Source organism: Heptranchias perlo, chromosome 20, assembly GCF_035084215.1.
Source record: "Heptranchias perlo isolate sHepPer1 chromosome 20, sHepPer1.hap1, whole genome shotgun sequence".
Classification (NCBI taxonomy): domain Eukaryota; kingdom Metazoa; phylum Chordata; class Chondrichthyes; order Hexanchiformes; family Hexanchidae; genus Heptranchias; species Heptranchias perlo.
The window spans coordinates 48903203-48921560 of NC_090344.1; the positions used below are offsets into that span (position 1 = coordinate 48903203).

The following is an 18358-nucleotide window of genomic DNA, read 5'->3' on the forward strand; positions in this document are numbered from 1 at the left end:
TGGTTTGGTTCAATTTATTATTGCTGAATTATTACAGGCTACGTATCCCCTCCTCCAGGACAGAAACTTCACATCAACAGCTTGACCGATCCAAAATGGCAGCAGTCATACAATCTCCCAGAGATTCTGTAATAACTGGTTAATCTGAGGCATTGCTCACAGACACAAAAAAAGTGACTCTCTCGTCCTATAACTGCCTCCCACTCCACAAAATTTCACATTTCCCTCTATCTTTATCTTCCACTTTTCCCGTCTCTCTCTCATTCTATCTCTCTGCAAGGCTCACACACTATTTGTGTACTATTTTGTTCTCCTTACCTAAGGAAGCATATACTTGCTTTAGAGGGGGTGCAACAAAGGTTCACTAGATTGATTCCTGGGATGAGAGAGGATTGTCCTACGAGGAGAGATTGAGTAGAATGAGCCTATATTCTCTGGAGTTTAGAAGAATGAGATGTGATCTCACTGAAACGTATAAAATTCTTAGAGGGCTTGACAGCATAGATGGGGAGAGGCTGTTTCCCCAGACTGAAGAGTCCAGAACTAGGGGTCATAGTCTCAAGATAATGGGTCGGCCATTTAGGACCGAGATGAGGAAAAATGTCTTCACTCAGAGGGTTGTGAATCTTTGGAATTCTCTACCCCAGAGGGCTGTGGATGCTCAGTCGTTGAGTATATTCAAGACTGAGATCGATAGATTTTTGGACACTAAGGGAATCAAGAGATATGGGGATAGGGCAGGAAAGTGGAGTTGAGGTAGAAGATCAGTCATGATCTTATTGAATGGCGGAGCAGACTCGAGGGGCCATATGGCCTCCTCCTGCTCCTGTTTCTTGAGTTCTTATGTCCTTTGGATCTGCAGGTCTTTGATCCTTGTTTCCCTCTTTCTTTAAGTCTCTATCTCCTCTCTCTTCTGTACGTTTGCCTCTGACACATTCTACCTCTCTGGAAATCTCCCTCTCCCTTTCTCTCTGCTGCTGTTTCTGTCAGCCTTGGCTCACTGGTAGCACTCTTGCCTCTGAGTTGGAAGATCATGGGTTCATAGTCCCACTCCTGAGACTGGAGCACAAAATCTAGGCTGACACTCCCACTGTAGTTAGGAGGGAGTGCTGCACTGTCGGAGGTGCCGTCTTTCGGATGAGACGTTAAACCAAGGCCTCATCTGCCCTCTTAGGTGCATGTAAAAGACCCCATGGCCACTATTCGAAAAAGAACAGGGGCGTTCTCTCCAGTGTCCTGGCTAATATTTATTCCTCAAACAACATCACTAAAAAACCCCAGATTATTTGGTCGTTATCACTTTGCAGTTTATGCAGCTCCTGAGCTGGAGCTACAGAGTCTCCATTTTCCAGAAGAATGGCCACAGCCATAAACTTGAAGGGGATTCTCCTGCACCGTTGCAGTAAGTTTTCTGAACTTCCATCGATGTTACAGCAGGGGAGTGGGAGAATCCCTGAGGAAATGTACCCCCTAAGTTTCTAAGAAACAGACAGGTCTCCCCTTGCAGAATGTCACACTAGGATGGTGCATTCTGGGAGCTCTGTCCTTAGTTTGAGAAATCCATCATTCACTAAGAGACAGGTGTTAGCACATTTATTGGGGTCGCACATAAGACAGAACTCTCTCAACTGTTGTCTGAAGTGACCAGTGTTCTGATTATGATAAGGATGAAGCTTTACAAATTCACTCCAGTACTCTCAAGGTTGAATTTTGAGTGGTATGAATGAGTTGCACTTACGAGTTAACACAAAGATGAACTCAACTGTACGCAACTGAACATAAGGCAGAGGAACCTGTCCCAACTTTGGTCTGGGGAAGTAGAAAGCTACAGGTTCTGCTTGATTTTCAACTGGTGACATGACAATTTGGAACGGAGCCAATTTTACACTTTGACCACTGAGCTGAAGAAGGAAGTGAGGTTTTATTTTAGAACTGCCTTAGATCAAATGAGATTGCTTCGGGTGGGTTTGAGTAAAGCCAAGCTATAATAAACCTCATGGTCTATTTTAGGAGGCGCAGCTGGAATCTCATGATTCGATGCTGCAATCGATATCGGATGACCTCGAAGATCATCAACTGAACCTTCCGGACAAGAAAGGAAAAGCAAAGGAGTTTGAGGAGTACAAAGTGAAGCAAGATTACTTGGAATATGAGGTAAGGCTTTATAAAATGGGTTTTAGGTTTATATTTGGTGAACTTTTGTGCTCGTCAAGATGAGGGGGGTGGAGCTGGGGCACAGTTTCCACTTTAGGCACCAGTGTCCCGCCCTTCTGTACAGGTAACTAACAGGTCCTCGAGGGCAATTAGGGATGGGCAATAAATGCTGGCCTCGCCAGCGACGCCCACATCCCGTGAACGAATTAAAAAAAAGGTTGTGTAAGAATAAAGCCCCCTTTATATTACCTGACCTCAGAAGAGCAGCCTCGACTGCACCATTGTCATTCTTGTGGCCTCGTTGAGCAAGATCGTAAATTTAGTGCCAATTTGGCTGAGTTGCAGGCAGTTGTGTGCTGTGAGCCCACACCCACGAGAAACCAGGACCCTGAATTGCACCAGGCAGTACTGGTGGACAAAATCTAAACACCTCCATTTGAAATGCCTCTCTCAACTAACACGGTGGAGGCATTAACCCATTTATTTTAAGAAGGTTGCATTTATATGCTCGTATCCCAAGGGCCCAGATTGTGAATGTACAAACTCACTTCATGCAACACCCCAACAGCCAGTGGCGAGATGGGTGTCGGGTTACCCCAGACGTGAAGAAGCATTGTGACCTGCCGTATCAACCAATCCGAATTCAGTTATTTTTCATTTTTTTAAAGTTGTTTATTACAAATTGGCTGGAAAATGCAAAAAGAAAACATGTGAGTCCATTTGTTAAAGTAATTGTATAAATAAATTCAAAACTCAAAAAGTAATAATGGGACACCATAATCAGGACTGCACGAGTTACAGTAATTCTGAAAGGTTATTCAGATATTAAGGGAGAGGCTACTTCTGAACATCACTCTCTTCAGTCAACTCTGAACCCTGGGAATGTTTTGCTGTTGTAATGCCTATTGGAGGAGAAGGTGAAGGTGTAAGATGAGGAGAAGCCTGGTATTGGAGAAGGTGAAGGTGGAAGGGTGAGGAGAAGCCTGGTATTGGAGAAGGTGAAGGTGGAAGATGAGGAGAAGTCTGGTATTGGAGAAGGTGAAGATGTAAGGGTGAGGAGAAGCCTGGTATTGGAGAAGGTGAAGGTTTAAGATGAGGAGAAGCCAGGTATTGGAGAAGGTGAAGGTTTAAGATGAGGAGAAGCCTGGTATTGGAGAAGGTGAAGGTGGAAGATGAGGAGAAGCCAGGTATTGGAGAAGGTGAAGATGTAAGATGAGGAGAAGCCTGGTATTGGAGAAGGTGAAGGTGGAAGATGAGGAGAAGCCTGGTATTGGAGAAGGTGACGGTGTAAGATGAGGAGAAGCCTGGTATTGGAGAAGGTGAAGGTGGAAGATGAGGAGAAGCCTGGTATTGGAGAAGGTGAAGGTGGAAGATGAGGAGAAGTCTGGTATTGGAGAAGGTGAAGGTGGAAGATGAGGAGAAGTCTGGTATTGGAGAAGGTGAAGGTTTAAGATGAGGAGAAGCCTGGTATTGGAGACGGTGAAGATGTAAGATGAGGAGAAGCCTGGTATTGGAGAAGGTGAAGGTGGAAGATGAGGAGAAGCCTGGTATTGGAGAAGGTGAAGGTTTAAGATGAGGAGAAGCCTGGTATTGGAGACGGTGAAGATGGAAGATGAGGAGAAGCCTGGTATTGGAGAAGGTGAAGGTAGAAGATGAGGAGAAGCCAGGTATTGGAGAAGGTGAAGGTGGAAGATGAGGAGAAGCCAGGTATTGGAGAAGGTGAAGGTAGAAGATGAGGAGAAGCCAGGTATTGGAGAAGGTGAAGGTGGAAGATGAGGAGAAGCCAGGTATTGGAGAAGGTGAAGGTGGAAGATGAGGAGAAGTCTGGTATTGGAGAAGGTGAAGGTGGAAGATGAGGAGAAGCCTGGTATTGGAGAAGGTGAAGGTGTAAGATGAGGAGAAGCCTGGTATTGGAGAAGGTGAAGGTGGAAGATGAGGAGAAGCCTGGTATTGGAGAAGGTGAAGGTGGAAGATGAGGAGAAGCCTGGTATTGGAGAAGGTGAAGGTGGAAGATGAGGAGAAGCCTGGTATTGGAGAAGGTGAAGATGTAAGGGTGAGGAGAAGCCTGGTATTGGAGAAGGTGAAGGTGGAAGATGAGGAGAAGCCTGGTATTGGAGACGGTGAAGGTTTAAGATGAGGAGAAGCCTGGTATTGGAGACGGTGAAGATGGAAGATGAGGAGAAGCCTGGTATTGGAGAAGGTGAAGGTGGAAGATGAGGAGAAGCCTGGTATTGGAGAAGGTGAAGGTGGAAGATGAGGAGAAGCCTGGTATTGGAGAAGGTGAAGGTGGAAGATGAGGAGAAGCCTGGTATTGGAGAAGGTGAAGGTTTAAGATGAGGAGAAGCCTGGTATTGGAGACGGTGAAGGTTTAAGATGAGGAGAAGCCTGGTATTGGAGAAGGTGAAGGTTGAAGATGAGGAAAATCCTGGTATTGGAGAAGGTGAAGGTGGAAGATGAGGAGAAGCCTGGTATTGGAGAAGTGAAGGTGGAAGATGAGGAGAAGCCTGGTATTGGAGAAGGTGAAGGTAGAAGATGAGGAGAAGCCTGGTATTGGAGAAGTGAAGGTGGAAGATGAGGAGAAGCCTGGTATTGGAGAAGGTGAAGGTGGAAGATGAGGAGAAGTCTGGTATTGGAGAAGGTGAAGGTGGAAGATGAGGAGAAGCCTGGTATTGGAGAAGGTGAAGGTGTAAGATGAGGAGAAGCCTGGTATTGGAGAAGGTGAAGGTGTAAGATGAGGAGAAGCCTGGTATTGGAGAAGGTGAAGGTGGAAGATGAGGAGGAGCCTGGTATTGGAGACGGTGAAGATGGAAGATGAGGAGAAGCCTGGTATTGGAGAAGGTGAAGGTGGAAGATGAGGAGAAGCCTGGTATTGGAGAAGGTGAAGGTGGAAGATGAGGAGAAGCCTGGTATTGGAGAAGGTGAAGGTGGAAGATGAGGAGAAGCCTGGTATTGGAGAAGGTGAAGATGTAAGGGTGAGGAGAAGCCTGGTATTGGAGAAGGTGAAGGTTTAAGATGAGGAGAAGTCTGGTATTGGAGAAGGTGAAGGTTTAAGATGAGGAGAAGCCTGGTATTGGAGAAGGTGAAGGTGGAAGATGAGGAGAAGCCTGGTATTGGAGAAGGTGAAGGTGTAAGATGAGGAGAAGCCTGGTATTGGAGAAGGTGAAGGTTTAAGATGAGGAGAAGCCTGGTATTGGAGAAGGTGAAGGTTTAAGATGAGGAGAAGCCTGGTATTGGAGAAGGTGAAGGTTTAAGATGAGGAGAAGCCTGGTATTGGAGAAGGTGAAGGTGGAAGATGAGGAGAAGCCTAGTATTGGAGAAGGTGAAGGTTTAAGATGAGGAGAAGCCTGGTATTGGAGACGGTGAAGGTTTAAGATGAGGAGAAGCCTGGTATTGGAGAAGGTGAAGGTGGAAGATGAGGTGAAGCCTGGTATTGGAGAAGGTGAAGGCTTAAGATGAGGAGAAGCCAGGTATTGGAGAAGGTGAAGGTGGAAGATGAGGAGAAGCCTGGTATTGGAGAAGGTGAAGGTGGAAGATGAGGAGAAGCCAGGTATTGGAGAAGGTGAAGGTGGAAGATGAGGAGAAGCCTGGTATTGGAGACGGTGAAGGTTTAAGATGAGGAGAAGCCTGGTATTGGAGAAGGTGAAGGTGTAAGATGAGAAGCCTGGTATTGGAGAAGGTGAAGGTGGAAGATGAGGAGAAGCCAGGTATTGGAGAAGGTGAAGATGTAAGGGTGAGGAGAAGCCTGGTATTGGAGAAGGTGAAGGTGGAAGATGAGGAGAAGCCTGGTATTGGAGAAGGTGAAGGTGGAAGATGAGGAGAAGTCTGGTATTGGAGAAGGTGAAGGTTTAAGATGAGGAGAAGCCTGGTATTGGAGAAGGTGAAGGTTTAAGATGAGGAGAAGCCTGGTATTGGAGACGGTGAAGGTGGAAGATGAGGAGAAGCCTGGTATTGGAGAAGGTGAAGGTGGAAGATGAGGAGAAGCCTGGTATTGGAGAAGGTGAAGGTTTAAGATGAGGAGAAGCCTGGTATTGGAGACGGTGAAGATGGAAGATGAGGAGAAGCCTGGTATTGGAGAAGGTGAAGGTGGAAGATGAGGAGAAGCCTGGTATTGGAGAAGGTGAAGGTGGAAGATGAGGAGAAGCCTGGTATTGGAGAAGGTGAAGGTGTAAGATGAGGAGAAGCCTGGTATTGGAGAAGGTGAAGGTGGAAGATGAGGAGAAGCCTGGTATTGGAGAAGGTGAAGGTTTAAGATGAGGAGAAGCCTGGTATTGGAGACGGTGAAGATGGAAGATGAGGAGAAGCCTGGTATTGGAGAAGGTGAAGGTGGAAGATGAGGAGAAGCCTGGTATTGGAGAAGGTGAAGGTGGAAGATGAGGAGAAGCCTGGTATTGGAGAAGGTGAAGGTGGAAGATGAGGAGAAGCCTGGTATTGGAGAAGGTGAAGGTTTATGATGAGGAGAAGCCTGGTATTGGAGAAGGTGAAGGTGGAAGATGAGGAGAAGCCTGGTATTGGAGAAGGTGAAGGTTTAAGATGAGGAGAAGCCTGGTATTGGAGACGGTGAAGGTGGAAGATGAGGAGAAGCCTGGTATTGGAGAAGGTGAAGGTTTAAGATGAGGAGAAGCCTGGTATTGGAGACGGTGAAGGTGGAAGATGAGGAGAAGCCTGGTATTGGAGAAGGTGAAGGTGGAAGATGAGGAGAAGCCTGGTATTGGAGACGGTGAAGGTTTAAGATGAGGAGAAGCCTGGTATTGGAGAAGGTGAAGGTGGAAGATGAGGAGAAGCCTGGTATTGGAGAAGGTGAAGGCTTAAGATGAGGAGAAGCCAGGTATTGGAGAAGGTGAAGGTTTAAGATGAGGAGAAGCCTGGTATTGGAGAAGGTGAAGGTTTAAGATGAGGAGAAGCCTGGTATTGGAGACGGTGAAGGTTTAAGATGAGGAGAAGCCTGGTATTGGAGAAGGTGAAGGTTTAAGATGAGGAGAAGCCTGGTATTGGAGACGGTGAAGGTTTAAGATGAGGAGAAGCCTGGTATTGGAGAAGGTGAAGGTGGAAGATGAGGAGAAGCCTGGTATTTGAGAAGGTGAAGGCTTAAGATGAGGAGAAGCCTGGTATTGGAGAAGGTGAAGGTTTAAGATGAGGAGAAGCCTGGTATTGGAGACGGTGAAGGTTTAAGATGAGGAGAAGCCTGGTATTGGAGAAGGTGAAGGTGGAAGATGAGGAGAAGCCTGGTATTGGAGAAGGTGAAGGCTTAAGATGAGGAGAAGCCAGGTATTGGAGAAGGTGAAGGTGGAAGATGAGGAGAAGCCTGGTATTGGAGAAGGTGAAGGTGGAAGATGAGGAGAAGCCAGGTATTGGAGAAGGTGAAGGTGGAAGATGAGGAGAAGCCTGGTATTGGAGACGGTGAAGGTTTAAGATGAGGAGAAGCCTGGTATTGGAGAAGGTGAAGGTGTAAGATGAGGAGAAGCCTGGTATTGGAGAAGGTGAAGGTGGAAGATGAGGAGAAGCCAGGTATTGGAGAAGGTGAAGATGTAAGGGTGAGGAGAAGCCTGGTATTGGAGAAGGTGAAGGTGGAAGATGAGGAGAAGCCTGGTATTGGAGAAGGTGAAGGTGGAAGATGAGGAGAAGTCTGGTATTGGAGAAGGTGAAGGTTTAAGATGAGGAGAAGCCTGGTATTGGAGAAGGTGAAGGTTTAAGATGAGGAGAAGCCTGGTATTGGAGAAGGTGAAGGTGGAAGATGAGGAGAAGCCTGGTATTGGAGACGGTGAAGGTGGAAGATGAGGAGAAGCCTGGTATTGGAGAAGGTGAAGATGTAAGGGTGAGGAGAAGCCTGGTATTGGAGACGGTGAAGGTTTAAGATGAGGAGAAGCCTGGTATTGGAGAAGGTGAAGGTGGAAGATGAGGAGAAGCCTGGTATTGGAGAAGGTGAAGGTTTATGATGAGGAGAAGCCTGGTATTGGAGAAGGTGAAGGTGGAAGATGAGGAGAAGCCTGGTATTGGAGAAGGTGAAGGTTTAAGATGAGGAGAAGCCTGGTATTGGAGACGGTGAAGGTGGAAGATGAGGAGAAGCCTGGTATTGGAGAAGGTGAAGGTTTAAGATGAGGAGAAGCCTGGTATTGGAGACGGTGAAGGTGGAAGATGAGGAGAAGCCTGGTATTGGAGAAGGTGAAGGTGGAAGATGAGGAGAAGCCTGGTATTGGAGACGGTGAAGGTTTAAGATGAGGAGAAGCCTGGTATTGGAGAAGGTGAAGGTGGAAGATGAGGAGAAGCCTGGTATTGGAGAAGGTGAAGGCTTAAGATGAGGAGAAGCCAGGTATTGGAGAAGGTGAAGGTTTAAGATGAGGAGAAGCCTGGTATTGGAGAAGGTGAAGGTTTAAGATGAGGAGAAGCCTGGTATTGGAGACGGTGAAGGTTTAAGATGAGGAGAAGCCTGGTATTGGAGAAGGTGAAGGTTTAAGATGAGGAGAAGCCTGGTATTGGAGAAGGTGAAGGTTTAAGATGAGGAGAAGCCTGGTATTGGAGAAGGTGAAGGTGGAAGATGAGGAGAAGCCTGGTATTGGAGAAGGTGAAGGTGTAAGATGAGGAGAAGCCTGGTATTGGAGAAGGTGAAGGTTTAAGATGAGGAGAAGCCTGGTATTGGAGAAGGTGAAGGTTTAAGATGAGGAGAAGCCTGGTATTGGAGAAGGTGAAGGTTTAAGATGAGGAGAAGCCTGGTATTGGAGAAGGTGAAGGTGGAAGATGAGGAGAAGCCTAGTATTGGAGAAGGTGAAGGTTTAAGATGAGGAGAAGCCTGGTATTGGAGACGGTGAAGGTTTAAGATGAGGAGAAGCCTGGTATTGGAGAAGGTGAAGGTGGAAGATGAGGTGAAGCCTGGTATTGGAGAAGGTGAAGTCTTAAGATGAGGAGAAGCCAGGTATTGGAGAAGGTGAAGGTGGAAGATGAGGAGAAGCCTGGTATTGGAGAAGGTGAAGGTGGAAGATGAGGAGAAGCCAGGTATTGGAGAAGGTGAAGGTGGAAGATGAGGAGAAGCCTGGTATTGGAGACGGTGAAGGTTTAAGATGAGGAGAAGCCTGGTATTGGAGAAGGTGAAGGTGTAAGATGAGGAGAAGCCTGGTATTGGAGAAGGTGAAGGTGGAAGATGAGGAGAAGCCAGGTATTGGAGAAGGTGAAGATGTAAGGGTGAGGAGAAGCCTGGTATTGGAGAAGGTGAAGGTGGAAGATGAGGAGAAGCCTGGTATTGGAGAAGGTGAAGGTGGAAGATGAGGAGAAGTCTGGTATTGGAGAAGGTGAAGGTTTAAGATGAGGAGAAGCCTGGTATTGGAGAAGGTGAAGGTTTAAGATGAGGAGAAGCCTGGTATTGGAGACGGTGAAGGTGGAAGATGAGGAGAAGCCTGGTATTGGAGAAGGTGAAGGTGGAAGATGAGGAGAAGCCTGGTATTGGAGAAGGTGAAGGTTTAAGATGAGGAGAAGCCTGGTATTGGAGACGGTGAAGGTTTAAGATGAGGAGAAGCCTGGTATTGGAGAAGGTGAAGGTGGAAGATGAGGAGAAGCCTGGTATTGGAGAAGGTGAAGGTGGAAGATGAGGAGAAGCCTGGTATTGGAGAAGGTGAAGGTGTAAGATGAGGAGAAGCCTGGTATTGGAGAAGGTGAAGGTGGAAGATGAGGAGAAGCCTGGTATTGGAGAAGGTGAAGGTTTAAGATGAGGAGAAGCCTGGTATTGGAGACGGTGAAGATGGAAGATGAGGAGAAGCCTGGTATTGGAGAAGGTGAAGGTGGAAGATGAGGAGAAGCCTGGTATTGGAGAAGGTGAAGGTGGAAGATGAGGAGAAGCCTGGTATTGGAGAAGGTGAAGGTGGAAGATGAGGAGAAGCCTGGTATTGGAGAAGGTGAAGGTTTATGATGAGGAGAAGCCTGGTATTGGAGAAGGTGAAGGTGGAAGATGAGGAGAAGCCTGGTATTGGAGAAGGTGAAGGTTTAAGATGAGGAGAAGCCTGGTATTGGAGACGGTGAAGGTGGAAGATGAGGAGAAGCCTGGTATTGGAGAAGGTGAAGGTTTAAGATGAGGAGAAGCCTGGTATTGGAGACGGTGAAGGTGGAAGATGAGGAGAAGCCTGGTATTGGAGAAGGTGAAGGTGGAAGATGAGGAGAAGCCTGGTATTGGAGACGGTGAAGGTTTAAGATGAGGAGAAGCCTGGTATTGGAGAAGGTGAAGGTGGAAGATGAGGAGAAGCCTGGTATTGGAGAAGGTGAAGGCTTAAGATGAGGAGAAGCCAGGTATTGGAGAAGGTGAAGGTTTAAGATGAGGAGAAGCCTGGTATTGGAGAAGGTGAAGGTTTAAGATGAGGAGAAGCCTGGTATTGGAGACGGTGAAGGTTTAAGATGAGGAGAAGCCTGGTATTGGAGAAGGTGAAGGTGGAAGATGAGGAGAAGCCTGGTATTGGAGAAGGTGAAGGCTTAAGATGAGGAGAAGCCTGGTATTGGAGAAGGTGAAGGTTTAAGATGAGGAGAAGCCTGGTATTGGAGACGGTGAAGGTTTAAGATGAGGAGAAGCCTGGTATTGGAGAAGGTGAAGGTGGAAGATGAGGAGAAGCCTGGTATTGGAGAAGGTGAAGGCTTAAGATGAGGAGAAGCCAGGTATTGGAGAAGGTGAAGGTGGAAGATGAGGAGAAGCCTGGTATTGGAGAAGGTGAAGGTGGAAGATGAGGAGAAGCCAGGTATTGGAGAAGGTGAAGGTGGAAGATGAGGAGAAGCCTGGTATTGGAGACGGTGAAGGTTTAAGATGAGGAGAAGCCTGGTATTGGAGAAGGTGAAGGTGTAAGATGTAAGATGAGGAGAAGCCTGGTATTGGAGAAGGTGAAGGTGGAAGATGAGGAGAAGCCAGGTATTGGAGAAGGTGAAGATGTAAGGGTGAGGAGAAGCCTGGTATTGGAGAAGGTGAAGGTGGAAGATGAGGAGAAGCCTGGTATTGGAGAAGGTGAAGGTGGAAGATGAGGAGAAGTCTGGTATTGGAGAAGGTGAAGGTTTAAGATGAGGAGAAGCCTGGTATTGGAGAAGGTGAAGGTTTAAGATGAGGAGAAGCCTGGTATTGGAGAAGGTGAAGGTGGAAGATGAGGAGAAGCCTGGTATTGGAGACGGTGAAGGTGGAAGATGAGGAGAAGCCTGGTATTGGAGAAGGTGAAGATGTAAGGGTGAGGAGAAGCCTGGTATTGGAGACGGTGAAGGTTTAAGATGAGGAGAAGCCTGGTATTGGAGAAGGTGAAGGTGGAAGATGAGGAGAAGCCTGGTATTGGAGAAGGTGAAGGTTTATGATGAGGAGAAGCCTGGTATTGGAGAAGGTGAAGGTGGAAGATGAGGAGAAGCCTGGTATTGGAGAAGGTGAAGGTTTAAGATGAGGAGAAGCCTGGTATTGGAGACGGTGAAGGTGGAAGATGAGGAGAAGCCTGGTATTGGAGAAGGTGAAGGCTTAAGATGAGGAGAAGCCAGGTATTGGAGAAGGTGAAGGTTTAAGATGAGGAGAAGCCTGGTATTGGAGAAGGTGAAGGTTTAAGATGAGGAGAAGCCTGGTATTGGAGACGGTGAAGGTTTAAGATGAGGAGAAGCCTGGTATTGGAGAAGGTGAAGGTTTAAGATGAGGAGAAGCCTGGTATTGGAGAAGGTGAAGGTTTAAGATGAGGAGAAGCCTGGTATTGGAGAAGGTGAAGGTGGAAGATGAGGAGAAGCCTGGTATTGGAGAAGGTGAAGGTGTAAGATGAGGAGAAGCCTGGTATTGGAGAAGGTGAAGGTTTAAGATGAGGAGAAGCCTGGTATTGGAGAAGGTGAAGGTTTAAGATGAGGAGAAGCCTGGTATTGGAGAAGGTGAAGGTTTAAGATGAGGAGAAGCCTGGTATTGGAGAAGGTGAAGGTGGAAGATGAGGAGAAGCCTAGTATTGGAGAAGGTGAAGGTTTAAGATGAGGAGAAGCCTGGTATTGGAGACGGTGAAGGTTTAAGATGAGGAGAAGCCTGGTATTGGAGAAGGTGAAGGTGGAAGATGAGGTGAAGCCTGGTATTGGAGAAGGTGAAGGCTTAAGATGAGGAGAAGCCAGGTATTGGAGAAGGTGAAGGTGGAAGATGAGGAGAAGCCTGGTATTGGAGAAGGTGAAGGTGGAAGATGAGGAGAAGCCAGGTATTGGAGAAGGTGAAGGTGGAAGATGAGGAGAAGCCTGGTATTGGAGACGGTGAAGGTTTAAGATGAGGAGAAGCCTGGTATTGGAGAAGGTGAAGGTGTAAGATGAGGAGAAGCCTGGTATTGGAGAAGGTGAAGGTGGAAGATGAGGAGAAGCCAGGTATTGGAGAAGGTGAAGATGTAAGGGTGAGGAGAAGCCTGGTATTGGAGAAGGTGAAGGTGGAAGATGAGGAGAAGCCTGGTATTGGAGAAGGTGAAGGTGGAAGATGAGGAGAAGTCTGGTATTGGAGAAGGTGAAGGTTTAAGATGAGGAGAAGCCTGGTATTGGAGAAGGTGAAGGTTTAAGATGAGGAGAAGCCTGGTATTGGAGACGGTGAAGGTGGAAGATGAGGAGAAGCCTGGTATTGGAGAAGGTGAAGGTGGAAGATGAGGAGAAGCCTGGTATTGGAGAAGGTGAAGGTTTAAGATGAGGAGAAGCCTGGTATTGGAGACGGTGAAGGTTTAAGATGAGGAGAAGCCTGGTATTGGAGAAGGTGAAGGTGGAAGATGAGGAGAAGCCTGGTATTGGAGAAGGTGAAGGTGGAAGATGAGGAGAAGCCTGGTATTGGAGAAGGTGAAGGTGTAAGATGAGGAGAAGCCTGGTATTGGAGAAGGTGAAGGTGGAAGATGAGGAGAAGCCTGGTATTGGAGAAGGTGAAGGTTTAAGATGAGGAGAAGCCTGGTATTGGAGACGGTGAAGATGGAAGATGAGGAGAAGCCTGGTATTGGAGAAGGTGAAGGTGGAAGATGAGGAGAAGCCTGGTATTGGAGAAGGTGAAGGTGGAAGATGAGGAGAAGCCAGGTATTGGAGAAGGTGAAGGTTTAAGATGAGGAGAAGCCTGGTATTGGAGAAGGTGAAGGTTTAAGATGAGGAGAAGCCTGGTATTGGAGACGGTGAAGGTTTAAGATGAGGAGAAGCCTGGTATTGGAGAAGGTGAAGGTGGAAGATGAGGAGAAGCCTGGTATTGGAGAAGGTGAAGGCTTAAGATGAGGAGAAGCCTGGTATTGGAGAAGGTGAAGGTTTAAGATGAGGAGAAGCCTGGTATTGGAGACGGTGAAGGTTTAAGATGAGGAGAAGCCTGGTATTGGAGAAGGTGAAGGTGGAAGATGAGGAGAAGCCTGGTATTGGAGAAGGTGAAGGCTTAAGATGAGGAGAAGCCAGGTATTGGAGAAGGTGAAGGTGGAAGATGAGGAGAAGCCTGGTATTGGAGAAGGTGAAGGTGGAAGATGAGGAGAAGCCAGGTATTGGAGAAGGTGAAGGTGGAAGATGAGGAGAAGCCTGGTATTGGAGACGGTGAAGGTTTAAGATGAGGAGAAGCCTGGTATTGGAGAAGGTGAAGGTGTAAGATGAGGAGAAGCCTGGTATTGGAGAAGGTGAAGGTGGAAGATGAGGAGAAGCCAGGTATTGGAGAAGGTGAAGATGTAAGGGTGAGGAGAAGCCTGGTATTGGAGAAGGTGAAGGTGGAAGATGAGGAGAAGCCTGGTATTGGAGAAGGTGAAGGTGGAAGATGAGGAGAAGTCTGGTATTGGAGAAGGTGAAGGTTTAAGATGAGGAGAAGCCTGGTATTGGAGAAGGTGAAGGTTTAAGATGAGGAGAAGCCTGGTATTGGAGAAGGTGAAGGTGGAAGATGAGGAGAAGCCTGGTATTGGAGACGGTGAAGGTGGAAGATGAGGAGAAGCCTGGTATTGGAGAAGGTGAAGATGTAAGGGTGAGGAGAAGCCTGGTATTGGAGACGGTGAAGGTTTAAGATGAGGAGAAGCCTGGTATTGGAGAAGGTGAAGGTGGAAGATGAGGAGAAGCCTGGTATTGGAGAAGGTGAAGGTTTATGATGAGGAGAAGCCTGGTATTGGAGAAGGTGAAGGTGGAAGATGAGGAGAAGCCTGGTATTGGAGAAGGTGAAGGTTTAAGATGAGGAGAAGCCTGGTATTAGAGACGGTGAAGGTGGAAGATGAGGAGAAGCCTGGTATTGGAGAAGGTGAAGGCTTAAGATGAGGAGAAGCCAGGTATTGGAGAAGGTGAAGGTTTAAGATGAGGAGAAGCCTGGTATTGGAGAAGGTGAAGGTTTAAGATGAGGAGAAGCCTGGTATTGGAGACGGTGAAGGTTTAAGATGAGGAGAAGCCTGGTATTGGAGAAGGTGAAGGTTTAAGATGAGGAGAAGCCTGGTATTGGAGAAGGTGAAGGTTTAAGATGAGGAGAAGCCTGGTATTGGAGAAGGTGAAGGTGGAAGATGAGGAGAAGCCTGGTATTGGAGAAGGTGAAGGTGTAAGATGAGGAGAAGCCTGGTATTGGAGAAGGTGAAGGTTTAAGATGAGGAGAAGCCTGGTATTGGAGAAGGTGAAGGTTTAAGATGAGGAGAAGCCTGGTATTGGAGAAGGTGAAGGTTTAAGATGAGGAGAAGCCTGGTATTGGAGAAGGTGAAGGTGGAAGATGAGGAGAAGCCTAGTATTGGAGAAGGTGAAGGTTTAAGATGAGGAGAAGCCTGGTATTGGAGACGGTGAAGGTTTAAGATGAGGAGAAGCCTGGTATTGGAGAAGGTGAAGGTGGAAGATGAGGTGAAGCCTGGTATTGGAGAAGGTGAAGGCTTAAGATGAGGAGAAGCCAGGTATTGGAGAAGGTGAAGGCTTAAGATGAGGAGAAGCCTGGTATTGGAGAAGGTGAAGGTGGAAGATGAGGAGAAGCCAGGTATTGGAGAAGGTGAAGGTGGAAGATGAGGAGAAGCCTGGTATTGGAGACGGTGAAGGTTTAAGATGAGGAGAAGCCTGGTATTGGAGAAGGTGAAGGTGTAAGATGAGGAGAAGCCTGGTATTGGAGAAGGTGAAGGTGGAAGATGAGGAGAAGCCAGGTATTGGAGAAGGTGAAGATGTAAGGGTGAGGAGAAGCCTGGTATTGGAGAAGGTGAAGGTGGAAGATGAGGAGAAGCCTGGTATTGGAGAAGGTGAAGGTGTAAGATGAGGAGAAGCCTGGTATTGGAGAAGGTGAAGGTGGAAGATGAGGAGAAGCCTGGTATTGGAGAAGGTGAAGGTTTAAGATGAGGAGAAGCCTGGTATTGGAGACGGTGAAGATGGAAGATGAGGAGAAGCCTGGTATTGGAGAAGGTGAAGGTGGAAGATGAGGAGAAGCCTGGTATTGGAGAAGGTGAAGGTGGAAGATGAGGAGAAGCCTGGTATTGGAGAAGGTGAAGGTGGAAGATGAGGAGAAGCCTGGTATTGGAGAAGGTGAAGGTTTATGATGAGGAGAAGCCTGGTATTGGAGAAGGTGAAGGTGGAAGATGAGGAGAAGCCTGGTATTGGAGAAGGTGAAGGTTTAAGATGAGGAGAAGCCTGGTATTGGAGACGGTGAAGGTGGAAGATGAGGAGAAGCCTGGTATTGGAGAAGGTGAAGGTTTAAGATGAGGAGAAGCCTGGTATTGGAGACGGTGAAGGTGGAAGATGAGGAGAAGCCTGGTATTGGAGAAGGTGAAGGTGGAAGATGAGGAGAAGCCTGGTATTGGAGACGGTGAAGGTTTAAGATGAGGAGAAGCCTGGTATTGGAGAAGGTGAAGGTGGAAGATGAGGAGAAGCCTGGTATTGGAGAAGGTGAAGGCTTAAGATGAGGAGAAGCCAGGTATTGGAGAAGGTGAAGGTTTAAGATGAGGAGAAGCCTGGTATTGGAGAAGGTGAAGGTTTAAGATGAGGAGAAGCCTGGTATTGGAGACGGTGAAGGTTTAAGATGAGGAGAAGCCTGGTATTGGAGAAGGTGAAGGTGGAAGATGAGGAGAAGCCTGGTATTGGAGAAGGTGAAGGCTTAAGATGAGGAGAAGCCTGGTATTGGAGAAGGTGAAGGTTTAAGATGAGGAGAAGCCTGGTATTGGAGACGGTGAAGGTTTAAGATGAGGAGAAGCCTGGTATTGGAGAAGGTGAAGGTGGAAGATGAGGAGAAGCCTGGTATTGGAGAAGGTGAAGGCTTAAGATGAGGAGAAGCCAGGTATTGGAGAAGGTGAAGGTGGAAGATGAGGAGAAGCCTGGTATTGGAGAAGGTGAAGGTGGAAGATGAGGAGAAGCCAGGTATTGGAGAAGGTGAAGGTGGAAGATGAGGAGAAGCCTGGTATTGGAGACGGTGAAGGTTTAAGATGAGGAGAAGCCTGGTATTGGAGAAGGTGAAGGTGTAAGATGAGGAGAAGCCTGGTATTGGAGAAGGTGAAGGTGGAAGATGAGGAGAAGCCAGGTATTGGAGAAGGTGAAGATGTAAGGGTGAGGAGAAGCCTGGTATTGGAGAAGGTGAAGGTGGAAGATGAGGAGAAGCCTGGTATTGGAGAAGGTGAAGGTGGAAGATGAGGAGAAGTCTGGTATTGGAGAAGGTGAAGGTTTAAGATGAGGAGAAGCCTGGTATTGGAGAAGGTGAAGGTTTAAGATGAGGAGAAGCCTGGTATTGGAGAAGGTGAAGGTGGAAGATGAGGAGAAGCCTGGTATTGGAGACGGTGAAGGTGGAAGATGAGGAGAAGCCTGGTATTGGAGAAGGTGAAGATGTAAGGGTGAGGAGAAGCCTGGTATTGGAGACGGTGAAGGTTTAAGATGAGGAGAAGCCTGGTATTGGAGAAGGTGAAGGTGGAAGATGAGGAGAAGCCTGGTATTGGAGAAGGTGAAGGTTTATGATGAGGAGAAGCCTGGTATTGGAGAAGGTGAAGGTGGAAGATGAGGAGAAGCCTGGTATTGGAGAAGGTGAAGGTTTAAGATGAGGAGAAGCCTGGTATTGGAGACGGTGAAGGTGGAAGATGAGGAGAAGCCTGGTATTGGAGAAGGTGAAGGTTTAAGATGAGGAGAAGCCTGGTATTGGAGACGGTGAAGGTGGAAGATGAGGAGAAGCCTGGTATTGGAGAAGGTGAAGGTGGAAGATGAGGAGAAGCCTGGTATTGGAGACGGTGAAGGTTTAAGATGAGGAGAAGCCTGGTATTGGAGAAGGTGAAGGTGGAAGATGAGGAGAAGCCTGGTATTGGAGAAGGTGAAGGCTTAAGATGAGGAGAAGCCAGGTATTGGAGAAGGTGAAGGTTTAAGATGAGGAGAAGCCTGGTATTGGAGAAGGTGAAGGTTTAAGATGAGGAGAAGCCTGGTATTGGAGACGGTGAAGGTTTAAGATGAGGAGAAGCCTGGTATTGGAGAAGGTGAAGGTTTAAGATGAGGAGAAGCCTGGTATTGGAGACGGTGAAGGTTTAAGATGAGGAGAAGCCTGGTATTGGAGAAGGTGAAGGTGGAAGATGAGGAGAAGCCTGGTATTGGAGAAGGTGAAGGCTTAAGATGAGGAGAAGCCTGGTATTGGAGAAGGTGAAGGTTTAAGATGAGGAGAAGCCTGGTATTGGAGACGGTGAAGGTTTAAGATGAGGAGAAGCCTGGTATTGGAGAAGGTGAAGGTGGAAGATGAGGAGAAGCCTGGTATTGGAGAAGGTGAAGGCTTAAGATGAGGAGAAGCCAGGTATTGGAGAAGGTGAAGGTGGAAGATGAGGAGAAGCCTGGTATTGGAGAAGGTGAAGGTGGAAGATGAGGAGAAGCCAGGTATTGGAGAAGGTGAAGGTGGAAGATGAGGAGAAGCCTGGTATTGGAGACGGTGAAGGTTTAAGATGAGGAGAAGCCTGGTATTGGAGAAGGTGAAGGTGTAAGATGAGGAGAAGCCTGGTATTGGAGAAGGTGAAGGTGGAAGATGAGGAGAAGCCAGGTATTGGAGAAGGTGAAGATGTAAGGGTGAGGAGAAGCCTGGTATTGGAGAAGGTGAAGGTGGAAGATGAGGAGAAGCCTGGTATTGGAGAAGGTGAAGGTGGAAGATGAGGAGAAGTCTGGTATTGGAGAAGGTGAAGGTTTAAGATGAGGAGAAGCCTGGTATTGGAGAAGGTGAAGGTTTAAGATGAGGAGAAGCCTGGTATTGGAGAAGGTGAAGGTGGAAGATGAGGAGAAGCCTGGTATTGGAGACGGTGAAGGTGGAAGATGAGGAGAAGCCTGGTATTGGAGAAGGTGAAGGTGGAAGATGAGGAGAAGCCTG

At 47.5% G+C, this 18358-nt stretch overlaps 1 protein-coding gene across 2 annotated transcripts in view; it reads left to right on the forward strand.

Moving 5' to 3' along the window:
• The window catches only part of LOC137335827 (PH and SEC7 domain-containing protein 4-like), a 67780-nt gene that overhangs the window by 44209 nt on the left and 5213 nt on the right, over positions 1–18358 (forward strand). For both annotated transcript variants that reach the window (XM_068001278.1, XM_068001279.1), the window contains exon 15: positions 2011–2154. In XM_068001278.1, the coding sequence (XP_067857379.1) occupies positions 2011–2154 (144 nt within the window). The remainder of the gene's footprint in view (positions 1–2010; positions 2155–18358) is intronic.